Source organism: Felis catus, chromosome C2 (assembly GCF_018350175.1).
Source record: "Felis catus isolate Fca126 chromosome C2, F.catus_Fca126_mat1.0, whole genome shotgun sequence".
NCBI lineage: Eukaryota > Metazoa > Chordata > Mammalia > Carnivora > Felidae > Felis > Felis catus.
This window is the reverse complement of record NC_058376.1, coordinates 70,873,427-70,898,785: the sequence shown is the minus strand read 5'-3', so window position 1 is coordinate 70,898,785 and position 25,359 is coordinate 70,873,427. Positions and strand designations below refer to the sequence as shown.

The window sequence follows — 25,359 nt, the reverse complement described above, 5'->3', positions numbered from 1 at the left end:
GGGGGGGGGGGGGGCTCAAATTCAGGAATCATGAGATCGTGACCTGACAGAAACCAAGAGTCAGACGCCTAACCGACTGAGCCACCCGGGCACCCCTAGTTTTTCAAAATTTTTAAATAAAATTAAGAAGCAGAGGTGAATTGAAGCGTACAGCTGAATATGAGTTCTGAGGCCTACAGGAGAGACTTCTTGTCCTACATAAATCAGTTAATATTATGTGGTAAACATTTGATAACCAGCAAGCATGGACCAGATGGCTGAGCTTAAATGGATCATTTTCTGCCATCCCTTTTCCTCCCCCTCCCACCTCTCCATCATTTCCCAGGATTACTCACCTTCGTGCTCCAGGACGTGATAATGTCATATCTGCCCAAAATACATCTGTTTCATGCCTTAGTGCCTCTCTTGCAGGGTTTCTGTGCCCCACCCACTCCACCTCTTGGCCTGGGTTAATTCTTCCCTCTTCCTTCTCTCATTGCCATTCCTGTTTGGATGAGGGCTCCTCCTCTGTGTTCCTGTGCTTATTACATAATCGTACTACATAATTATTACATGGTATTGCTTTTTTCTTTTAAATAGCTTGTTTTTTAATATAAAAGTAACGGATGCTCATTGTAACATTTCAAATGATGGAGACGTGTATATATAATAACAACTTTCCTCCCTTCGACCTCCATTCCCACTTGGAAGGATACCAGAGGGTGACTTTCCATACTTAAGAAAAAGTTGCTTGAGCAGAACTTGAGTTTATTTCTCTTTGTAAAATATTAAAATCACAGGAGATTATAAAGCAACAAGTGAACGCTGCCCTTGGATTTCGCCTTCACTTTCCATCCCCAAACCATTAACATTGTGCTCTGTATCCCTCCAGCCCCTCTTTCTATCCATTTCATATAAATGCACATGCATTTGCGTGGCAGATACTATAACACCAAAGCTCGAACTGCTGTCATTACCAGATCCTCCCCTCCTCGTCCTCTGTGTCCTGCTTTGGGGGGATTCTTTGTTTTTCAGAGCGAGGTTACGGGCAGAGATATCCACTGAAGATGAGTGAAGCAAAAGATTTCTCTGCATAAGAAAGATCTTGGAGCCATCCTGAGAAGGAAAGAAAAGATCTGGAGGGTGGTGAGGAAGGAGGAAACCCGCGTGAGCAGGGAGTTTTGAGGTAAGAGGGCAAGGGGAGAAATGAGGAGCAGTTGCTTTGAGGGGGAGGACACTGAGGAGATGTAGATATGTAAAGAGAATTTTTAGCAAGTTTTAACAATTTAATATAATTCCTCACGTACTATTTCAAGAGGCTTTTAGTAAGGATCACTGTTAGTTTTTAAGGCTTTAGGGAGTCATATTTGTGTTTCTTGTGGAAGTATCTATAGGTCCATACCGGATCTGGGGGCAGAGTGAGTCTCCCTTGAAGCACATGGGCTGCATGGAGGAAGTTTGTGGAAAGTCAAGGAACAAATTCGGGAGCCTGTAAGGAAGGGAAGGGGAAGTAGGAGTGAAAGTTGGGGATGCAGCAAATAAACATTCACTACGGTGGCCTTAGGGGCTCCTCCCATGTAATACCCAATGCCCATTGTACTCAGCCTTAGCAAAGTTTGCCAGTGGACAGAACCTGCCCACATGTGCAGAACTTTTTCAAAATCCTAAATTTAAATTATCAAAATATTAATGAGTTTGTGAGTTTAAGCCCCACATTGGGCTCTGTGCTGACAGGTCAGAGCCTGCAGCCTGCTTCAGATTCTGTGTCTCCCTCTCTCTCTGCCCCTCCCCCATTCGTGCTCTGTCTCTCTGTCTCTCAAAAATAAACTAAAAACATTTTAAAAAATAAAATAAATAATACTTTGAAAATTTAATAATAAGTAAAGAATTTTAATTGATTATCAAAACTTTCCCCACAAAGAAAGCTTCAGGCACATATTGTTTCAGTGATGATCTACAAAAATTTGAAGAGGAAGTAATGCTAATCAACAATTTCATTGAATAGAGAAGATAATACTCTGAACTTATTTTATGTAGCCAGTAGTACCTGAATATCAAGAAAAAGGTAATTCTTTTTTTTTTTAGTATTTTTTAATGTTTATTAACATTTGGTAGGCAAATATGACAGATATAAATACAAGCATACCTTAGAGATATTGCAGGTTCCGTTCTACACTGGTGCAAAAAAGCAAATATCACAATAAAAAAATAAATAAAAGGGGAGTTTCAGTCCATGCACCTGCTGTTCTTAGTTCCAGCTTCTTGTCATAGGATAAAGGCAAGACCAAGGGAGTGAAGATGTTCACAGTATTGAGTATAAAAAAACCAGGTTTCATACAAAACATCATGTAAGACTTGATCCTATCTTTATGGATTATATTTGTGTACATGTCCATGGTGGGGGAGAGACTGTTCAAAAATATAGTGATTGTTCCTGGATCTTGGTATTATGGATGAGTTTTACTTTCTTCTTTTTGTTTGTTGCTATTTCTTAAATTTTATTTATTTATTTATTTATTTATTTATTTATTTATTTATTTATTAAAGGTTAGTTATTTATTTTGAGAAAGAAAGAGAATGAGAACATGAACAGAAGAGGGGCAGAGAGAGAAAACCCCAAGCAGGTTCTGCACTGTCAGCACAGAACTCAATGCAGGGCTCGAACCAGAAGATCATGACCTGAGCTGAAACCAAGAGGTAGACAAAAGTGACTGAGCCACCAGGGTGCCCCTATTTCCTAAATTTTAAAAATGATAATTATGGTTCCTGGGTGGCTCAGTTGGTTAAATGTCTGACTCTTGATCTTGGCTCAGGTCGTGATCTCACGGTTCGTAGGTTCGAGCCCCACATTGGGCTCTGTGCTGACAGTGCAAAGCCTTGAAATATTCTCCCTCCCTCTGTCTCTGCCCCTCCCCCACTCATGTATGCATACACATGGTCTCTCTCTTTAAAAATTGATGATTTATGTCATTTCTATAGCAAGAAAAAATTAAAGATCATTAAAAGAAATAATGTGATTCTTGTCCATGGTATTGTTTACAAACCCTAGTCTGAATAACTCTTTGGTGGGTATGTTGGCACCAAGTTTAAGCATCAGGTAGCAAGTTGGACTTGATTTCTTTGGAAATCCCTTATAATCTCATTGTGATTTAATGTTTTAGTAGAATATATGTCATTACAGATATGACTCTAAGTGTTAGTGCAAGTCTGTGTGTCTGTGAATGGATTATGTCTTTTTATTCTGTGTTTTTGGTGCTTTGACATCTTGGGGCCTTGCTGACCCTTGAGAGATTGCACCTCCCAGGGATAGCCAATTTCTAGCATACTTTTCTTGTGCAAACCAACCAATCCAGAGTCCATACTTCCAAATACCCCCTTTATGGGCTCTTACATAATTCCCCTTCCCTAACTATCCCAGGGCCAGCTACCAGACAACTAGGGACAACCCTTAGCCCCAGAACCCTCTGAAATTATTCAAACTAGCCAATCCTAAACCTATTTATCCTGCCTTGCCCCATTTCTTCCCACAGATACCACAATAAAGGCTCCTGTGGTATTTCCCCCTCTCACTCTCTGCTTCTCTGTGTGGTCACTATGAATGGCATGCTGTGCCTTCTGTTTCTAGGAATCTGTGGGCATGATAAAACTTCTTCTTGGAGCACCTGGGTGGCTCATTTGGGGTGCCTGGGTGGCTCAGTCGGTTGAGTGTTTAACTCTTTTTTTTTAACATTTATTTATTTTTGAGACAGAGAGAGACAGAGAATGAACAGGGGAGGGGCAGAGAGAGAGGGAGACACAGAATCTGAAACAGGCTCCAGGCTCCGAGCTGTCAGCACAGAGCCCGACACGGGGCTCGAACTCACGGACCGTGAGATCATGACCTGAGCTGAAGTCGGACGCTTAACCAACCAAGCCACCCAGGCGCCCCTAACTCTTGATATCAGTTCAGGTTGTGATCTCACTGTCATGGGACTGAGACCCACGTTGGGCTCTGTGTTCTTGGGGCCTGCTTGAGAGAGTCTCTCTCTCTCTCTCTCTGCCCCTCCCCTGCTCACACACACACACTCTCTCTCTCAAAATAAATACACATTAAAAAAAAAAAAACCCTCTTTTTTCATGGCACTCATTTCTGTGTCTGCATGTCTCACTATACCAAGTTAAAACAATTCCCAATGCTGGGCACCTGGGTGGCTCAGTTGGTTAAGCATCCAACTTCTGCTCAGGTCATGATCTTGTGGTTTGCGAGTTCGAGCCACACATTGGGCTCCATGCTGACAACTTGGAGCCTGCTTGGGATTCTTTCTCTCCCCCCTCTTTACTCTTCCCCTACTTAAGCTCATGCTCTCTCTCTCTCTCTCTCTCTCTCTCAAAAAAAAAAAAAATAACAATAACAAAAAAATAAAGAAATAAAAGAAATAAAAGAGAGGATTCATTTAAAAAGAAATTCCCAAGGGGTCAACAGTGACTCCATATGCGTGTACCTAGATCTCTCCTACCACTAAATTTGTTCAGAAGAGACAGAATTGGGCAAGATTTTGTTCTGGCAGCAATCCTACAACCTATAAGCTGGTTTCCCCCAAATGGGATCTATTTTATTCTTCTCAGAGCAGAGTCTCTATATATTTACTTGGTGTTGTGGCAAGAGGAGTAATTATGACCTCTGTTCAAGAAGTCATAAAAAATCTCCAAAACCAAAACACCCAAATGGATTTAATATAATTTTGGAGGAGAAAATACAACAAAACCCCAAACACATAAACACACACATACACACAGTCAGAATCAGGTAATATATCCTGAGAAACTTTTAGGCAGCCCTAGTTTTCAAACAAAGATCAGGCGGTCTAATATCTTATAAATATCAAAGAAAACTCTCCATTCTAGTCAGTTGCCAGGCTCTTATGAGCTTGCAAAGTATCCATTTTACCTTGTAGATAAGCTGTTATTCATCCGTACAATATTAGCTGATGCGTGCCATAAGACCCACTTATCCCAAAATGCCTTGGCCCTTCCAACCTATCTGGTTTCAGCGTCCTAGTTGTAAACAACTATACTCTTTAGAAGAACTTTATCAAAGTGTATTTACGTTATCTAAGGGGAAGTAGTATTTTTTTTTAAGATTTTATTTTTTTTTTAAATGTTTTTTTTTTCAACGTTTATTTTTTTTGGGACAGAGAGAGACAGAGCATGAACGGGGGAGGGGCAGAGAGAGAGGAAGACACAGAATCGGAAACAGGCTCCAGGCTCTGAGCCATCAGCCCAGAGCCTGACGCGGGGCTTGAACTCACGGACTGCGAGATCGTGACCTGGCTGAAGTCGGACGCTTAACCGACTGCGCCACCCAGGCGCCCCTAAGATTTTATTTTTAAGTAATCTCTAGACCCAACGTGGGACTCTGAAATCAAGAATCACATGCTCTACTCACTGAGCCAGCCAGATGCCCAAGGGAGAAATATTTTTCTCCTGTGGTGGCTTTCATGATTTTTAACTACTGAAGATTCTAGTACCTGGCTTGCTGTAGAACTTTCCGGGAGTTTCTCAAGCCATAGGGGTTTAGGGGATGGTTCTGCAGGTATTGCATGCATATTCCAGTCTTCTCTACGGGCATACAGCCATGAAACAGTTTATATGATCACCTTGGCAGACGAGACTGGCAGGTGTCTAATAAATATTTATTGCATGTTTAGTTGAATAGATAGGAGCTTCACTATGTCAGTCATAGCTCTGTGCTGTATAGACCAGAAACCAACACTAGTCACATCAAGCAAGTAGAGAAAATCCTGGGAGGATATCAGGCACTCACAGAATGAAGGCAGGTAATCTGGGGGGTAGAAAGTTGCAGAATCAAGGTAGCTCTGGTGACTCAGCACAAAACCCACAGGAAATTCATGTCTTGGGAATAATTTGGCCCTTGCACCACTACTGGCCAGATGATGGCTCTAATCTCCAGCATCCTCTCTGACCCATGATTCAAAGTTCTGGGACTTTCAGGGTCTGAATGGCTGAGTTGAAATAATTTGCCCATGGGTAGTAAAAGAAGGGTCTGAACTCTTCAACTGCAATGAAGGACTGCATACCAAGACTTGGTTTCCAAACGAGGTCAGAAAGGAAGATGGTAATATTACTGGGAAGGGGCCAAATTAGATATTATGCTGTGAACAAGGACAGATGTCATCCACACTGACATGAGGTGGAGCTGGGGCTGGTTGCTGGTCAAGGCTAAAGGAGAAGAAGGGTGTGGTTCTGGAGGAAGGAGAAGAACATGACCTTTAGAGACCCTAGGTGGCCAGCAAGATAGCAGAATCCCAGGGAGCAGATAAAAGAATCTGGATGGAGAGGAGCAAAGAATAGGTGTTTTGTGGTATTCCTAGGCTAACAGAGGACCTGAATAAATATTTGTTAAATTCATTAAAAAATCTAAATCATGCTAATTCAGATTATTAGTGACTATAGTTCTCCTGGCTGGATGAAGTGGGGAGTGTGTCCCCACGGAAGCTGACTCATCCTTAGCCTGGCTGGTCATCGCTCCTCTTAAGACCTTTCCCGTTCATTCTGGAGCAAGTAACTGCAAGCCCTTCCCCAGTAAGAGATGTGTGTGTGTGTGTGTGTGTGTGTGTGTGTGCGCGTGTGCGTGTACGTGGGGGCAGGGCGGGGTAGTGGTGATGGTGGTGGTATATTCTTTCCTTGTCTGAATCTGAAGAACAGGGAGCATCTGTATCCAAAACGTCTATGGAGTCATGGCGCTGGGCTTTCCCAGACTTTAGCCAGACTAGAGTGACTTTGCCTTTATCTTTCAAGAAAATATACTTTTTAATTATTTTGTTATATATTTTTTTATGTTTACTTATTTATTTGGGGTGGGGCAGAGACAGAGAGAGGGAAAGAGAAAATTCCGAGCAGACTCTGTGATAGTGCAGAGCCTGATCTTACAAACCCTGAGAGCTTGACCTGATCCGAAATCAAGAGTCAGATGCTTAGCTGACTGAGCCACCTAGGTGTCCCCCAAGGAAATATACTTCTACCTCTAGGTTTTCAGGTGAGGTATCAACCCTTGATTTCTGCCAGTTATTTTCTTCCTTTTCCAGAAAAGTCTCTTTTCTTCCTTTCCTCCAAGCAAAGCAGCATGGCCCAAATGGATTCTGAAGTCCTATAAATTTGAGTGTGATTCTCGGGTCTTCTCCTTATTTGATAGCTGTGTGACCTTGTCAAGCGTGCCTCTTCCTCTGCGAAATGGGGAAAATAGTGCCTGTCTTGCCAGGGGCATCATGAATATGTATGCCAAAGTGCCATATACATAAAAAACTGCAGGGCAGGTGTACCTGGCTGGCTCAAGCAGTAGAATATGCAGATCTTGATCTCAGGGTCATGAGTTCAAGCCCCACATTGGGCATAGACCTTACTTTAATAAAATTAAATAACATAGACCTTACTTAAATAAAATAAAAATGTTAAATGCTTGAATTAAAAACAAAACAACAACTGCAAGGCAAGTTGTCCAAAAGATGGACAAAGGGCACCTGGTGGCTCAGTCAACTGATCATCTGACTCTTGATTTCGGCTCAGGTTGTGATCCCAGGGATGTGAAATTGAGCCTCACGTTGGGCTCCACACTCAGCAGGGAGCCTGCTTGGGATTCTTTCTCCCTTTCTCTCTCTGTCTCTCCCTTTGCCCCTCTCCCATGCTCACACACACACTCTCTCTCTAATTAAAACAAATAACAGACTACTTATTAAAAAAACAAAAACAAAGAAAACAAAAACAACCCCAAAAGATGGACAAGAAATTCCAGATACCACCTCTTCTCCCAATCGAGGCTTTTTAAACACTAGTTATTGCCTCTTTATTGAAAAGAGTGTTAGTTTGTAGGCAGCCCCAAGGGTAAGACAGATATATTATCTAGTGGATATAAATAATAATTTTTGAGAAATATAGTATTTTATAACAGAGCAGAAATAATTCCTCAGGCACTATCAAAGCTTAAATAAAATTTCTCTTAAAAATCTCCCAGCTCCTACTGAGCTTAAGGTTGGTTACACAAAGATGTTATATAGACGGATGGTCACTGCTGTGTTGTTTATAAAAGTAAAGCTTGAAATCAACCTAAACTGTCACTACAGAGGGGCACTTGGGTGGCTCAGTCACTAGAGCATGCAACTCTTGATCTCGTGTTGTAAGTTTGAGCCCCATGGTGGGTGTAGAGATTACTTAAAAATAAAATATTAAAAATATATAGAGGATTATAAGATTAAATAAATTATAGTAATTTTTCTAAGTTTATTTTTTTTTAGTAATTTCTACACCCAGTGTGGGGCTGGAATTTATAGCCCCAAACAGGAGTTACAATGCTCTTCCGATTGAGCCAGCCAAGTGCCCCAAATTGTAGTAATTTTTTACGATAAAACTCTAGTCTTTGAGAAGATTTTGTACAAATATATTTAATCACGTGTTCTGGCTGTATTAAGTGAATAAATTATAAAATAACATTATAGTATGATTCCATTTTTATTACATATATGTATAATATTTGAAGGGATATATGTTAAATGTTAGTACTTATCTTTGGGTGTGAGAGTATGGAGCTTTTATATTACTTTTATTCATAACTATTTTCTAATTTTCCCACAATGCACAATGAAAAGATGAGGAAATTATTATCCAATCCTTTTTGCCCTGATTTTAGACTTTTCAATGACCCTTTTCCCAAATTTGGTTTCTTCAAGGCTATCTCTCAAGAAAATATGCGGAGGAAGTTATATCTAGCTAACTTAAAATTGATATCAAAGGCGGTATCTTTTTCTTTCTTTCTTTCTTTTTTTTTTTTGGTGTAAAAAAGTTATTTTATTAAAGCACAGAGGGGCGCCTGGGTGGCGCAGTCGGTTAAGCGTCCGACTTCAGCCAGGTCACGATCTCGCGGTCCGGGAGTTCGAGCCCCGCGTCGGGCTCTGGGCTGATGGCTCAGAGCCTGGAGCCTGTTTCCGATTCTGTGTCTCCCTCTCTCTCTGCCCCTCCCCCGTTCATGCTCTGTCTCTCTCTGTCCCAAAAATAAATAAACGTTGAAAAAAAAAATTAAAAAAAAAAAAAAGCACAGAGACAGGACCGATGGCCAGAAAAGAGCTGCCTCAAAGGCAGTCTTGATTTTTTCTCTCTCACAAAAAAAGAGGTGTGAATTGTAAGGGGTGGGGAACTTTCCCTTTATCCTTCTAGATTCTTTTGGCTAGTCTATTAATTAAATTGACATAGGCAGATTAACAGTACAAAAATAAGTTTAATTATGTAGGTATGGGAGCCCCATGAGAAGGGGAAGAACATGAGACCCATGAACATGTCAGGAAATAATTGAGGCTTAGATGCCATCCCGGACTAAGGAATGGGATAGGGGCCTGGGATTCAAAGGAGAGGAGGGTAATTCACAGGATGATAATAAGAGCAGATGTTTGGTAATTAGAGGTTTGCCTTGTTGTACAGATGGGTCACTCAGATAAAAAGTTATCTCTGGTAATCATTGTCTTTCTGGGCCAGGCCTACATAAATTCTTTTAGGTATTTAAGGGAGAGGTAAAAGTAATTTTCTTGACTCATCTGGGTCTTGATTGCCTTCAGCTCAAAATAATACACATGGCAAAGTGGCATATTTTGGGGTCATAATGAAGGGGAAACAGATGTTCCTACTCTGTTTTTCTTTCTTTCCCTTTTTTCTTTTTCTTTCTTCCTTTCTCTCTTTCCTCTTTCTTTCTTTCTTCCTTCCTTTTCTTTCTCTTCCTTCCTTCCTTTCTTTTCTTTCTTTCTTTCTTTCTTTCTTTCTTTCTTTCTTTCTTTCTTTCTTTCTTTCTTTCTTTCTTTCTTTCTTTCTTTCTTCTTTTTCTTTCTAATAGTACATAGCACTATGGCCCCCTCTCCATGAATGCTTTGTAAAGCCCTGAGCCCCTTTCCTTGTTCCTACTACAGGATGAAATACTCAAATCACCAGGCCAGAGGAATTATCCTAATGGCTCTCCAAACTTGTTAAGGATCTCAAATGGGGAGAAAGTCATAGAATAATGGTTACAAATCTGTCCCTGGGAAGATATATATTTCTCTTGTGATAAATTAATAGTCTTGCGATTTAAAAATGTTTCCTGAGAATTTGCCTAGCATGAGTAATCCCTGATGAAATGTCTTCAAAAATTTGAGTAAATATCCTACTGTAGCAGGATTCTTGCACAGAGAATCGAGGCTTTTCTTTCCAGGAAGCAACTTTACTTGTGCCAGCATGGCTCAGTTGGGTTCTTACCCAAAGAACTGAGGCCTCAACGCCAAGTGGCGTGGTTTTTTATTTATTTTCTCCTTCTTTGTCTCCCATATATGGTAACATACAAACATGTAGTCTGATTAAGTGGTCTCATGTTACAAGGTTGTGAGGGATGTTTTCACATAGCTGTATAACCAGGTTACCTTGAGGTTTTTTCTTTTTCTTTTTTTTTCTTTTCTTAGGGAGGGGACCCTACCACACTACTATTTGTTCAGAAGGGAAAAAAAAAAGTAAGATAGGGTCCCTGCTTTAAAAAAAAAGTCCAAAGTCTAGTTGGGGCAGACAGACATATAAATAAATAATTGTAAAATAAAACAAGCAACATTTTTATCTTATATTTTTTTTAACGTTTATTTATTTTTGAGAGAGAGACACAGCATAAGCAGGGAAGCGGCAGAGTGAATGGGAGACACAGAATCTGAAGCAGGCTCCAGGATCTGAGCTGTCAGCACAGAGCCCAATGCAGGGTTCGAACTCCCAACGGTGAGATCATGACCTGAGCCGAAGTCGGACACTTAACCACTGAGCCACCTAGGCCCTCTAACTGATTTATTAACACAGTGATGTTAGCATTTGGACATTATAACTTGATTGAGGTTTTAGGGATGAATGGGAAATTCACCAGTTGTGGGGGGGGGGGGGGCAGATAATGCAATCCAGGAAGAGCACATTGTGTGTCACAACTTGGAACAGCTAGGTATTTGGGCAGAATGAGGTTTGTGTCATGGAAAAACTGATGACCAGACTGCATATAAGGAACGGCCAACTACCACATCCTGGTACACCCAGTGAGCATTTCCCATCAGGTTACCATAGTGAATGCTTATCAAGGAAGCGGGTTCCGAAAATTCATTAAAGTATGTTTGTAGAAAATGATCAGAAATCTCTGGGTTTCTCCGGATCAGAAACGCAACGGATTTCAAACACCGCTTCAGCCAAATGCTTCACTTCTTCACTTCTCTCAAAAACTTGCATGTGCTACCTTTTGCTAAATGTGTTACTGGACCCGCTAAAAGTTTTTAATTTGCGCCTCTCTGATCTTTCCGGGTAAAAAATGGAACCTACAAGGCAGGCAAGTCAGAGGCCGAGAGCGAAGTCAGACTGCGGCCTCCGATTTCTTTTGTGTTTCAATTTTTCTCTAGGTGATCACCAATCGGAATGGTTCCCATGTCTACTTTGGTCTTCACCTTCCCCTTTTTCCCCCTTCTCTCCCTCCATCAGTTCTCCCAGGTTTCTGCGTATCCCAGCTTAGCAGCGGTGGCCAGTACCTAGGCAGGCGCGCCTTTCCGCCTCAGCCACAGGCAAGGGAGCTCTGTGGGTCTCAGCCGCCGCTGACCGAGCCAAGGGGAACCCGCGCCACGCGCGGCAGCGTAAGCAAGGAAAGGGGCTCTGGGAGCGGCGGCCCAGGCTAGGGAAGGAGGGCCGGGCGCTGTCGCCCGGGCGGGGAAAAGGGGCGGGGCGCGCTGCGCGGCGGCGCAAGCGCACTGGGTCTGCCGCGCCAAACTGCAGACATGGAGCAGGCACCTCCGGATCTCGAGCGGCAGTGGCAGCCGGCTCCCTTAGAGCCGCTGGGCCACACCGACGCGGGGCTGCAGGCTGCTGTAGGTGAGGAAGCGGAGGGTTCCCGAGACGAGGTCCCCGGAGACGGCACGGTGAGGAGAAGGGGCAGCCGAAGCCGCAGGGCCTGGTGTCCGGGCCTAGCCGGCCGGGCTGGGCTGGGCTGGCGAGGGCCGGGGGACTTGGCCGGGGGACTTGGCCGGGGGTGGGGGGGTGGGGGGGGCGCGGTGAGGGGACAGCAGGGAGGAAGGCCCGAGCCACAGGTGCATTGAGGGAGAGGCTCAGTGGAAAAGCGGGTTCTGGGGAGGGGCGACCGCCTGGGGCAGCGGGACTGAGGGAAGGACGGAGAAGGCGGCGGCGGTGAGGGGAGCGGAGGAGATGTGTGGGTGCGGTTCCGGGGGCATGGAGGTCGGAGCCCGGAACCTGCCAGGCTGGAGCGGGTGCGGTGTTCAGAGGTCGGGGGACCTGGAGGTTGGGACCTGAAGACGAACGCTGTTGTTCTTGACATTCTGGTGAGGGGTTGTGCGAACGGAGGCGTCGTGGTGAGTGGGCAGTGGTGTTGAAGGAAGGGAATGAGGGGCTTGACCAAATAGTTGGAGGTTATAAAGGGTAGTCGGCTTGGTGCCACCATCAGGAAATTGAAGAAGGTGTCGGATTCAAGAAAAGGTACAAATAAAAAAAAATTAAACTCCTTGTTTGTCTGCAGTTTCTTCGTTTGGAGGCAGTGCCATATTTTGCAGTTGACGTTTTATCATTTATATCCCATGTATTTGCTTTGTGAAGCCCCTGGTAATGAGTGATTTTCATCACCTGAAGAGAGGAGAAAATGCAACATCTTGTAGTTGTAATTGCTTTCATTCCGAAGTATTTCCACGCATAATGCAAGATAGGTAGACCGGTTAAATTGAAGCATTCCAGAAACTAGCGCGCCACGTGAGACCATTCTATCCAAGAGTGTGCATTAATCATCAGTTTGCTTTTTTTCTGGAACAGGTGTCAGTGCTAATATAGAACTGCCCATGCTTCTAGTATACGGATAATGAAAAGTTAAAGCTGTTTGCTGAATGTAACTAGAAAGTCTCTAGTCTCTTTAGAGACCTGATACCCAGAACTTCACAGGACGGTTTCTCCTTCTTAGGGAAATGTTGAGAAATATAAGGTAGCATGAGGACTTTTTTGGGCGAGTTTTAAGTTTTTCACTTATTTTTTTTTTTCCAAAATGTAGAATTATTTGTGGAAAAGTCAGGATCTCATATTAAATGTGAGAGAAGTGTGTGTATTCTGTGGTTTGAAACCTTGGCTCTTACATTATTTGCTTTAAATTTTTTTTTTTTTTTTTTTTTTTTAGGGCACCTGGGTGGCTCAGTCAGTTAAGCATCCAACTTCGGCTCAGGTCATGACCTCACAGTTCATGAGTTCAAGCCCCAATGTCCAGCTCTGTGCTGACAGCTCAGAGCCTGGAGCCATCTTCAGATTCTGTGTCTCGCTCTCTCTCTCCCCCTCTCCTACTCATGCTCTGTGTCTCTCTGTCTCTCAAAAATAAACATTAAAAAGAGTTTTTTGGGTTTTTTTTTTTTTTTTGAAAGAGAGGGAGAGGGAGTGTGCACGTGAGCAGGGGATGGCCAGAGGGAGAGATAGAGAGAATCTTGACCTGAGCTGAAATTGAATCAGAAGCTCAACTATCTGAGCCACCCAGGAACACCTGATTTGCTCTTTATGCAGGTCCCCACTTGTGACTTAGTTTTTGTGTTGCCCCTTACAAACAAATAAAAACAACTTTTATTGTGAAGTATATCATTAGTACAGAGAAGATCTCACAAAATAATTATATCACAAAATAATTGAAGCCCTCATATGTTCTCTTGTTACAGCTCACTCCCTCCACCACAGAGGTAGCCTGTATTCTGCATTTTGTATTAATAGTTCTTTTGCTTTTCTTATAATCTCACCACATATATTCCTAAACAATATATTGTTTAGTTTTACCTGACTTTGAAATTTACATAAGTGACATAATTTTACTATTACTTCTTCTCTTTGCTCAATATGTTTTTGGGATTCCAAAATGTGGCTTAGTTCATTTATATTGGTGGCTTTGTAGTCTGCCATTTCATTTATATAAATATAAATATAGATGAGGGAGAAAGATTGTTAAGCAGGCTCCATGCTCAGCTCAGAGCCTGACGAGGGGCCCAAACCCACAACCCTGGGATCATGATCTGAGCGTAAATCAAGAGTCAGATGCTCAATTACTGAGCCAACCAGGTTCCCCATATAGTATGCCGTTTCATAGATATTCTACAGTTATTAATTTTTTTGTTTATTCATTTTTGAAGACAGCGAGAGACAGAGCACAAGCAGGGGTGGGGCGGAGAGAGAGGGGACACAGAATCTGAAGCAGGCTCCAGGCTCAGAGCTGTCAGCACAGAGCCTGATGCGGGGCTTGAACTCACGACCGGTGAGATCATGACCTGAGCTGAAGCTGGACGCTCATCTGACTGAGCCACCCAGGCACCCCTCTACAGTTATTTCTTCTTGTGTTTACAGACTTTGGGATGGCTACAAGGTTCTTGCTATTTCTAAAAAATTACTGTCGTTAATTTTTTCTTACATATCTCTTGGTGCAAATGTCTAATATAAATTTAGGTGTGGGGTTGCTGGATTGTAGGGTATTAGCACATTCAACCCTAGTAGGTGATGCCAAATTGCTTTCTGTCTTTATCAACACTTAATATTTTTAGATCTTCAAGTAGTTGCCAATCTCATGGATATGTGTTGAAGCAATTTTAGATTATTTCAAAAGGCAAGAATCCTACCTTTTGTTGGCAACAACAAAACATCATGAGTTTAATTTTAATTATAATGATAAAATTTTGGTGGGGCACCTGGTTGGCACAGTTGGTAGAGCATGCGACTCTTGATCTCAGGATTGTAAGTTTGAGTCTCAGGTTGGGTGTAGAAATTAATTGAAAAAAATCTTGAAAAAAAATTTTTTGGATAATTTTTTTGTGAAAGCCTTTAGATGATTAATGTGAAGTCACAACTATAGTATAAAATCCATTTATCTTAATTTAGAAGTGATTATAAATACCTCATTAAAACTTATGTATATTAAGTTTGAGATATTTGAAAACCCAATGATATCGTATAGTAAAAGTTGTATTACCTGACATTTTAGGAAAATGTTTGTAAATATACCATTCATTAGTGACTGAACTTATGGGGTTTCTTAAAGCAGCTCCCTAATTTAGTAATTCTAGAGACACAGGTCATTTGGACAGATATTTTCAGAATCAAACATTTCAGAATCAGGAGTTTAAACATAAACATTCACATATACTCTGTACGTTGTCCCCTCCCTGACAAAACTCCCACGTCCTTCCTTAGAGGGTCATCTACTCATTTTTCCCTCTTTCTATCCTCTCTTCTCCCGTCCACTTCCAGTTGAGAAGTATTGCAATAGCCATAGCCACGTTGTTACTGTTATTGATAGGAATGTGGTCTGAGCAGAAAGATTTGTTGTTTGTGGGTGCTATGCACAGTAAGCTCTACGTTTTATTTAATTCTGTAAATTACCCCCAAAAGACAGATAAAGATGGGGAAGCATAGCTTCAGAGAGAAGTAATTTCACCAAGGTCACAAGCTAGTCACTGGTATGGCTGGAATCTGAGCCCAGGTCCTCCTGGCTGGGAAATCAGTGCTCTTTCCAGCAAGCCATGCTGCTTCATTCCAAAAAAAAAAAAAAAAAAAAAGTTAAAAATAGACTTGTTAATTTCTCCAATACTGTACTTTTAGTTACAATATTAAGAAAAAAGGTGCAAAAGATGTGTTGATTTATCAAGCAATTTTTCGCCACAAAAATATGTATGCAGATGGTGTGCAGAGATGCAGAAAGCTTGCCTTATCTTAGCCTTTTTTTAAATTTTTAATTTTTATTAGAGAGAGAGAGTGGTGGGGGGGAGGGTAGAGAGAGAGGGAGAAAGAGGGAGAGAATCCCAAGCCCCAGCACAGGGCTCAAACTCATGAACCACGAGATCATGGCCTGAGCCAAAGTCAGATGCTTAACGGACTGAGCCACCCAGGTGCCCCATCAGCCTTATTTTTGACTGCAGGTTTGGGCTGAGTAATTATACCAGTTGCCCTACACCTGTGGGTAATAGAAACAAGCACTGCTTGAGTCTCAAATCTCCTTTGGTTTCAAACATCACTAACCAGGATTCTTTAAATTCTGCTATCAACTCTTCTGTAGTCTCTTCTTTTTCTTTCTGTGAGTCTTCAATCCTCCTCCTTTCCATTGTTTATTTAGAAGTTTTCTTTTTTTTCCTTTCATACTTTTGTTCCCTGTAAGGAAGAGGGCTTTTTTTTTTTTTTTAAGTACCGCCAGTTCTATTTAAAATAATTTAGAAGATGGAAAAATGAGAGAGGAATCCAGTCTCCAAGAAAGTAGCAATTAGTCCTGGCAGAAGAGAGATGAAATAGCAAGGGAATGGGAAGTAGGAGAACTTCTTTTTAGTCTGGAAGATTCCATTGAGTTGATAGTTAACAGTGTTTGTCCAGAGAAAAATCATTGCCTGAGGGAGTCATGAGTGATTTTTTTTTTTTTTTTTTTTTTTTTTAAGGAGCATGCTTTAGGCCTGGGAGTGCTGGTGAGTGCAAAGAGTTCTTGTGCAACTTGTGCTTCTTGCTTAGCAATCGCTGTATCCCGTGACACCTTCGCTGATTGGCAGCAGAGAACTGAGTGCAATAGGCTGGTACTGTGAGCAAGGGTTGAGGCATGTGTGGGTGAGAATAACATGAAAAAGGAAAAGAAAATATACAGGGGTAGTTACAGAATGTATCAGTTTAGCAGCAGATGATTAAATCACACTGCAGAATCTTTCCTCATTTTCTACCTCAGCAGCTCTCAGAGTTAGTTTTTCAAGGGTGACTCACAGTACAAAATACATTTTCTACATCCTAATGAGCATACATATCCTTTAACACATAATTGTTCAGGAAACAATACTTAATCATTACTTCATATAGTACTCTCTGACATTCTTCTATTTTTTTTAATGCTTATTTATTTATTATTTTAATGCTTATTTTTGAGAGAGAGTGGGAGCAGGGGAGGGGCAGAGAGAGAGAGGGACACAGAATCTGAAGCAGGCTCCAGGCTCTGAGCTGTCAACACAGAGCCCAACGGGAGGGGGATCAAACTCACGAGCTGTTGAGGTCGTGACCTGAGCGGAAGTCCGATGCTCAACCGACTGAGCCACACAGGCGCCCCTATTTATTTTTTAGAATGGAGGAGGGGCAGAGAGAGAGAGGGAGGATCTGTGCTGACAGCAGAGAGCCTGATGCAGAGCTTGAATTCACAAGCTGTGAGATTATGACCTGAGTTGAAGTCGTACCTTTAACCAACTTGAGCCACCCAGGTGCCCCTATTCTTTTTTTCTTTTTTTTTTTTTTAGGTTTGTTTGTTTATTTATTTTAATGTTTATTTATTTTTGAGAGGGAGGGAGAGGGAGAGAGGGAGACAGTCTGAAGCAGGCTCCAGACTGAGCTGTCAGCACAGAGCCTGATTCAGTGCTTGAATCACAGACTGTGAGATCATGACCTGAGCCAAAGTCACATACCTAACCGACTGAGCCATGCAGGCACCGCTAGAAGGAGAGTGCAAGAGTGAGAGAAAGAATGTGAGCACAAGTGGGGGAGAGGCAGTGAGAGAGCGTGTGCGAGAGAATCCCACGCAGGCTCTACATTGCTAATGTGGAGCCCGATGTGGAGATCATGACCTGAGCCGAAATCAAGAGTCTGATGCTCAACTGACTGAGGTATCCTGGTGCCCCAGTTATTTATTTTTAAAAAGAAATGTTGGTCACAAACCGCCAAATTGATTTCATGAACTGTGAATATGTTCTGACTCAGTTTGGAAAACTGTTCAGACTTACATATTTTAAGTAAAAATTAATGTGTTCTGAATCACTGTTAATTTAAAAAATATATTTATAGATAAAAAGCATATTTTTATAGATAAGCATATTTTCTATGCTATTTAAAAAGCATAATGTATTATAACTAAGTTTTTCTTGTCTACAACTGAAGTAAGCTTTGCTCTTAGGACTAAGTTAAATACATTATTTTTAACGTAACACCTGCTACTTTTGACTATTGTAGACATATCCCCTGAGGAAAGTCAATTCATTGGGTAGTTCTTAAATTTCAGATCTTTGACCTGTTTCAGTAACACAGTAGCATCACACTTGGAAAAAAAGATTGTAAGAAAGTAGCCCAGGAATGGTACGTCAGCATGGTTAGTGCTGATGTGGGATGTGTGTGATTTCTATTTAATTTTTCCTATACTTTTCAATGTTTATACATTAAACCTGTATTAGTTTCATAATAAGAGAAAACTTAAACCTACAAATAATAAGTGATCGGTAATACTTGAGCTCTTAGAACACTCTACCTGCATTCACTCATTAAATGTTCCCAATAATGTTGTGAGGTCAGTACTCTCATCCTCATTTTATAGATGAGGAAACTGAGGCAGAGAGATTTAAAAACTCAAATTCTGGCAAACTGGCTACTAATCTGAGGGTGAATTGATCCTTGGCTCTTCTAATTACAAACTTTTTTTTCCCCCTGATTTCCTGTTATTTTATGTTTTCTTGATTATCTGCTTTGGCTGATGCTACACTGATTTCTTTTGATTTCAGTTTATTTGTATTTGTGTTTGTCCATGTTATAATTTTTATGCCTTGTGTTATGTGTTAAACTTTCTCTTGTTTACCATAGGGAATTTAAAACATTTGCATTGTCCTAACTGGCTTTATTTTTAGTTGATTTTCTTCTGTGAGGTTTTATGCTTTCTTATTTTGGTTTCTATTTTTGGTTTTCCTTTGTGGGCAATAATTCTTTGGTTTTATCCTCAGTAATGATTTGGAAGGCATGTATCTTTGTTTTTTTCCTTCTCTCAAACATAACAAACTAAAATTACTTTTGTAAATGTAAAGACTATTTAAAAATCTTTTGAAATAGTCTCATTTATAAAAATGGTATCAAATTTATAAGCAAGTACAGTATGAAGATCCTTTTTTCCCATGAACTATTTTAAGATTTATTTATTTATTTTGAGAGGCAGAGAGAGCATGCATGTGTGAATACATGCATACGGGAGAGGGTCAGAGAGAGAGGGAGAATCCCAAACAGACTCTGTGCTGTCAGAGCCCGACTCTGAGTTCTATCTCATGAACCGTGAGATCTTGACCTGAGCTGAGACCAAGAGTCAGATGCTTAACTGACTGAGCCACTGAACTGCCATTATAGTCCCTCATCTCATTCCCAAAACTTTCAGTGTGAGGGGTGCCTGGCTGGCTCAGTCAGTAGAGCCTGCAACTCCTAATCTTGGGATCATGAGTTTGAGCCCCACCTTGGCTGTAGAGATTACTTAAAAAAAACAAAACAAAACAAAAAACCTTTCAGTATTTCAGGGTCAAACAAGGACATTGTCCTATGTAACCACAGTACTGCCATCAAAATCAGGAAAATAACATTGATAAATGACTAGTATCTAATCCTCAAACTGTTTAAATTTTGCCAGTTGTACCAATAGTATTTCAGAGCAAAATGATCCAGTCCAGACTCATGGATTGCATTTAATTGTATTATCTCTTTAGTTTCCTCCAATCTGGAAGTTCTCAGTCTTTACTGAGAAAGGTTATGCATCTTTGGCAGAAATTGCCACTGAAGTCATGCTGTGTTCTAGTTGTAACTTAACAGTTCACACATGATTTGTATTTCCCAGTAGTATGATCACATTTTCTGCCAGGCTTCAATATAAAGTTACTGTTTTCCCTTTTGTAATTAATAATTTGTGGGGACATACTTGGAAATTGAAAATATCTTGTTCCTTATCAAACTTTCTATTTGTCTTTTTCAGTATGGACTTGGGGATTTTATTTTAAAGAACTTTATTAAGGTATAATTTACTGTAAAATTCACTGATTATGAATATATAATTCAGTTATTTTTAGCGAATTTAGAGAGTTGTGCAACCAACCATCACTATAATCCAGTTTTAGAACATTTCAGTCATTCCCCCAAATTCTCTCTTTCCTTTGTAGTTAATCTCCCTTCACAACCTTAGCTGTAGGTGTTAGTAGGAAAGTAGCTGTCTACTTTCTATATAAATTTGTTCTTTGGGATATTTCATACAAATGGAATTGTACAATCTATTGTCTTTTGAGCCTGGCTTAGAGTGTTTTTGAGGTTCAACCATGTTATACAGCATATATTAGTAGTTCCTTTTTTATTACTGAATAATATTTGATTGTATGGATATATCACATTTTTTTAAATCTGTTCACCATTTTATGGACATTGTAGTTTACAGTTTTAGCTATTATAAATATTGCTGTGAACACTCGTGTATAAGTCTTTGTGTGGACATATGTTTACATTTCTCTGAGTTAGATTTGTACGGGGTGTGATTATTTGGTTATGTGATCAGTTTATGTTTTTTTTTTTTTAAGTTCATTTTTTTCAGTAATCTCTGCATACAACATGGAGCTCAAACTCACAACCCTGAGAGCAAGAATTGCTTGCCCTACTGACTGAGCCAGCAACATGCTTCTAGATGATCTCAATACAAGTCTTTTATCTGATTATATGATTTACAGGTTCTTCCCCCATTTGTATTTTATCTTTTTTTTCTTTTTTTAATTGGGGTAAAGTACATATAACCTTTGCCACTCTAACCATTTTAGTTTTTAAGTAATCTCCACCCACAATGTGGGGCTTGAACTTACAACCCCCAAGATCAAGAGCCACATGTTCTACCTACTGAGCCAGCGAGGCACCCTTTTTTTATGGTGTCTTTTAGTATATGTGCTGCCAAAGCGAGCACTATGGTGTCTTTTGAAGAGTAAAAGTTTTTAATTTTGATGAGATCTAGTATATCACTTTTTTCTTTTATGGATTATGATTTTGGTATTATATCTAAGGACTTTTTGTGTAACCCCAAATCACAAAGATTTTTCTCCTATGTTTTCTTCCAGAAATTTCAGTTTTAGCTCTTTTATCTGGGCCATTTCAGTTAATTTCTGTGCATGGTGTGTGTGAGTAAAGGGTGTAAATCTTTTTTTGGCATGTGGACATTTCGTAGTCCCAGCACTACATGTTGAAAAGACCTCTCCATTCCCTATTGATTTGCCTGGGTGTGTCTTAAAAAAAAAAAAAATCAGTGGACCTTAAATGTAAGGGTTTATTTCTGGATTCTCAGTTCCATTCCTTTGATCTCTTTTTCTGCCAGTACCACACTGTCTTGATTACTTTCACTTTTTAGTAAGTTTTGAAACTGGGTCCTGCAACTTGTTCAAAATTGTTTTGGCTATTCTAAGTCTTTTGTATTTCCATATAAATTTTAGGAATGGTTTATCAGTTTCTACAAAAAATCTTGCTGGGGTTAAGTATTTTTGAAGGAACAGTATCTAATATGTTTAAATATTTCAAGCATGTTCTATGCATGATGTTCCTGTGCCATTTGGAATTTATTGTGAAATCTAAGGCAAATTTGATACTTATTCTTTTGTAGGAGTCTTGTTTCTTGTTTTCTGCTTTAATCTTGTTGGGATGTTCATTACACATGGATCACATACCTTTCAGTGTGGATCTGGGAAAGATTTTGTTTGCTTGTTTCTTTTTTTTAGTTTTTCTTTTTAATGTTTACTTACTTTTGAAAGAGAGAGAGAGACAGAGCAGGCAAGGGGCAGAGAGAGGGAGACACAGAATCCAAAGTAGGCTCCAGACTCCGAGCTGTCAGCACAGAGCCTGATGCAGGGCTCGAACCCATGAACCAGGAAATCATGACCTGAGCCAAAGTTGGATGCTTAACCAACTGAGCCACCCAGGTGCCTCTCTTTTTTCTTGTAAATTATATTGATGATTATTATTTCTGTTCTGTTTGGCCAAATATATTTTCTTTTTCTTTCTGTGCATTGTTTCTTTTCTGATTACTTTCATGTTTGTCTCAATCTGCCTGTTTTGTTGTTGTTGCCTGTTTTATCTTTCTCCTGTAATTTTCAATATGATAGTAAAGGTAATATATTTTCTTTTGTGTGTGATTTAAATAAGATTAAACAAGTCAAATGCTCTAAACACTAACTCTTTTCACCTATAACCCTAAAAGTTATATTAAGGTTAGCTTTCATCTTGTCTTTAATCTTAAAGAGCATCACTGTGCCGGTTGGGTTGAGAATTCCCATGGAGTCAGTGAACTCCTCAAGTGTCAGGCACCTTGTTGCAGCTATCTTTCTATCCCTAATGACTGGCATTGTAAATACTCAAGAAATATTTCTTGAATTAATAGTTTCTTATTGTTCTTTTTGTCATTTTTATCTGCTTTTATGCTTTTACTATTTCTTAATGGTTTGCAACATTTTAAGTTTTTTAAAAAATGTTTATTTTTGAGAGAGAGAGAGAGTGCAAGCGAGCGCACAAGCAAAGGAGGGGCAGAGAGAGGGGAGGACAGAGGATCCAAAGTGGCTCTGTGCAGACAGCAGAGAACCCAGTGTGGGGCTTGAGTTCACAAATCGTAAGATCATGACCTGAGCTGAAGTCAGAGGCTTAACTGACAGAACCACCCAGGTACCCCAGTGGTTTGCAACATCTTAATAACTTGAAATAGATTATATTCATTTTCATTCTTTGAGTTGAAAATAAAGGATTTCATTAGCCTTTTAACTATGTCCATCTTCTACATTTAGTCTTCTACATTTAATAGTGACATTATTATTTGGATAGTTATTTAGTCTTTTTAAATTTTTTTAAGTTTATTTATTTTGAGGGAGAGAGAGAAAGTCATGCATGAGCTTGAGCAGGGGAGGGGCAGAGAGAGAGAATTCCAAGCAATCTCAGCCTCATGTGAGGCTTTAACCCCTGAACAGTGACATCATGACCTCAGCTGAAATCAAGAGTCAGATGTTGAACTGACTGAGCCACCAGGCACCCCTGAATTTTTTTTTTAAGTTTATTTAAATAATCTTTACATCCAATGTGGGGCTTGAAATCACAACCCAGATATCAAGAGTTGGATGCTCTTCCGACTGAGCCATCCAGGCACCCCTCTTTAATTATATTCTTTACCCTGATGAGAAGTGTGCTTTGAATACACCTAAACTATTCAATCTTTGTTTGAAACATGTCCCTGGGCTCATTTTCCAGTCAAGTCAGTCCATCTCCAAATCTTTTGAATGTATTCTTTTAACAATTGTGCTTCTGGTTTTGTTAATCTTGACACTCTTCTATGCTTTATTGAGAGGATTAGCAATGTTATATCAGCTACCAAATCCTGCTGGTGTTATTGTTGTGTTCCTGTTTTCGTTCTTTAGTTTTTATGATAGCTGATTTTATTCTTTTATTTTTTTTTCCTTCTATGTAATCAGATGGCATGAGGGTAAATTCATGACTCATAGGCATTATCTTTTTGGCTGGGGAGATAATTTGCTTTATTAGTCATGTCCTTCCAGCATTGAGGGAATTTTTCACTGGAGTAGATGGTGGTAAATCATAGTGTTTACCTATGGGCCCAAATTATGATTTTTATAAATATGTATCTAAACTAACAATGGCTTCATAATCTTGATGTTGAGTGGTTTGTACTTATGTAACTTTTTGAATTTTTTTGGAAGTATTTCCTTCTATCTCTTATTTTTTCTTTTAGTAGCTAAACATACAACTTATACTTACTAAAAATGTCTTCCTGCCATTTGTAACAATGTGGATGGAACTGGGGGGTATTACGCTAAGTGAAATAAGTCAGTCAGAGAAAGGCAGATATCCTATGTTTTTTCACTCATATGTGGAACTTGAGAAATTTAACAGAATACCATGGGGGATGGGAAGGAGAAAAATAGTTTCAAACAGAGAGAGGCAAACCATAAAAGACTCTTAAATACAGAGAACAAACTGAGGGTTGATGGGGGCAGGGATGGGTGATGGGTATTGAAGAGGGCATTTGTTGGGATGAGCACTGGGATGTAGGAGATGTATCATGGCAATCTACCCCCAAAACCAAGAGCACACTATATACACTGTATGTTAGTTAACTTGACAATAAATTATATTTAAAAAAAATGTCTTATTTGACAACTGAGTGACTTCTGTTTTTTTTTTTTTTTTTTTTTTACTAATAATTCTATTCCATTGGTTCCATTGGGTTGGCTTTTAGTTCTCTGTCCTTTTTATCTTCTTTTAGCATTTTACCTTCTCCTTTTTTTATTCAGCATTTTGGGGGCATTTCCTAAATTTATTCATCATTTAATTTTTTGCAATATCACATAGCTTTTTCTGTCCTTGTAACACATGGGTTTAATTTTCTGTACAAATTATCATTGCAGGTTTTACTGTAGTTTTTTCTTTTATGTTTTGGTGCATCCATCTTGCTACTTCTGTCTCTTGTTAACCTGAAAATAAAGAGCCACAGTAAAAGGCAAACTAATGTTTATTTGGAATCAGAGAATTGTAATTTGAGGAATACAGATTCAGGTAGAAAACCCAAATAGTATCCTGCTTCTAGGGTGAAATTAAGAAGCTTATAAGGAAAAAGAAGGCAGGGGGCAGTTACATGAGTTAAAAGGGGAAAAAAAGGCTAAACTCTTGGCTATACATTGATTTACTACAGACTCTATCTTTGGAAAGTCCATAACCTTCTGAACTTGTGATCAGGGTACCTGTTCTGCTGGCTTCTCAAGTAGTTGCTTAAAACATTTGCTGTTTTGCCTACTCCAAAGGTTTTGGTTGAGTTCAAACAGACACGGATAAGGCAATTTCTCTGCAGTGGTTGCTTGGCTCCCTTTTAAAATGGCTCCATTCATGTCAATTTTTCACATTCTTCTTCACAAACTGCTCTCAGTTATAATGTAGTGCAGTATTTTTAATTAAAACCCACCTCTGAACTTTGAGAGAGAGGAAGTGGAAAACCCCCAAAGCATAGCAACTATCACATGGTCTCACTTTATCTTCCTTGTTTAGACTTGGAGTTACTTTGGTATTTTCAAGAACTTTCTTCAGTGGCACACTTTCCACACATACAGCCTTTGAAGCAATAGTGGTGTGTTTATTCTCTTTGGTTCTTTAGCATAGACTTGGGCATGTTTTAGCAGGAAGTGAAAGGAGTCTGCTCTTAAACCTTGCTGCTGTCTCACAAGTGGAACCTTTTAACCACTGCCAAAATGTTTAGGCAAATTTAAAGTTGAATATAAGACAACTTCTGGTTTTGTTTTGTTTTTTTAATTTTTAAATTTAACCTGCCTATTGAAAATCATGCCTTTTGGCATATGTATAGTATTTTCTTTTTGAGACAGTGATTTGACTTTGGTAAAACCAAAATTAGATATTAATATTGAGGATTATTTATCTTTATATAAAATGTTTTTAGATTTTTTCTTAGACATTTTTAAAGATGTTTATTTATTTTGAGAGAGAGAGAGAGAGAGAGTGAGAGAGCGAGCGAGCACATGCATAATCAGGATAGGGGAGAGAGAGAATCCCAAA

At 39.9% G+C, this 25,359-nt stretch overlaps 1 protein-coding gene across 2 annotated transcripts in view; it reads left to right on the top strand.

Moving 5' to 3' along the window:
• The first annotated feature begins 11,741 nt into the window (after window positions 1-11,741).
• The window catches only part of SNX4 (sorting nexin 4), a 69,206-nt gene continuing 55,588 nt past the window's right edge, over window positions 11,742-25,359 (top strand). Inside the window, exons 1-2 of one of the 2 annotated variants that reach the window (XM_045037051.1) lie at window positions 11,742-11,918; window positions 16,443-16,469. In XM_045037051.1, coding sequence (XP_044892986.1) covers window positions 11,778-11,918; window positions 16,443-16,469 — 168 coding nt within the window. In that variant the 5' untranslated portion in view covers window positions 11,742-11,777. The remainder of the gene's footprint in view (window positions 11,919-16,442; window positions 16,470-25,359) is intronic. The other variant, XM_003991725.4, reaches the window with a different exon arrangement.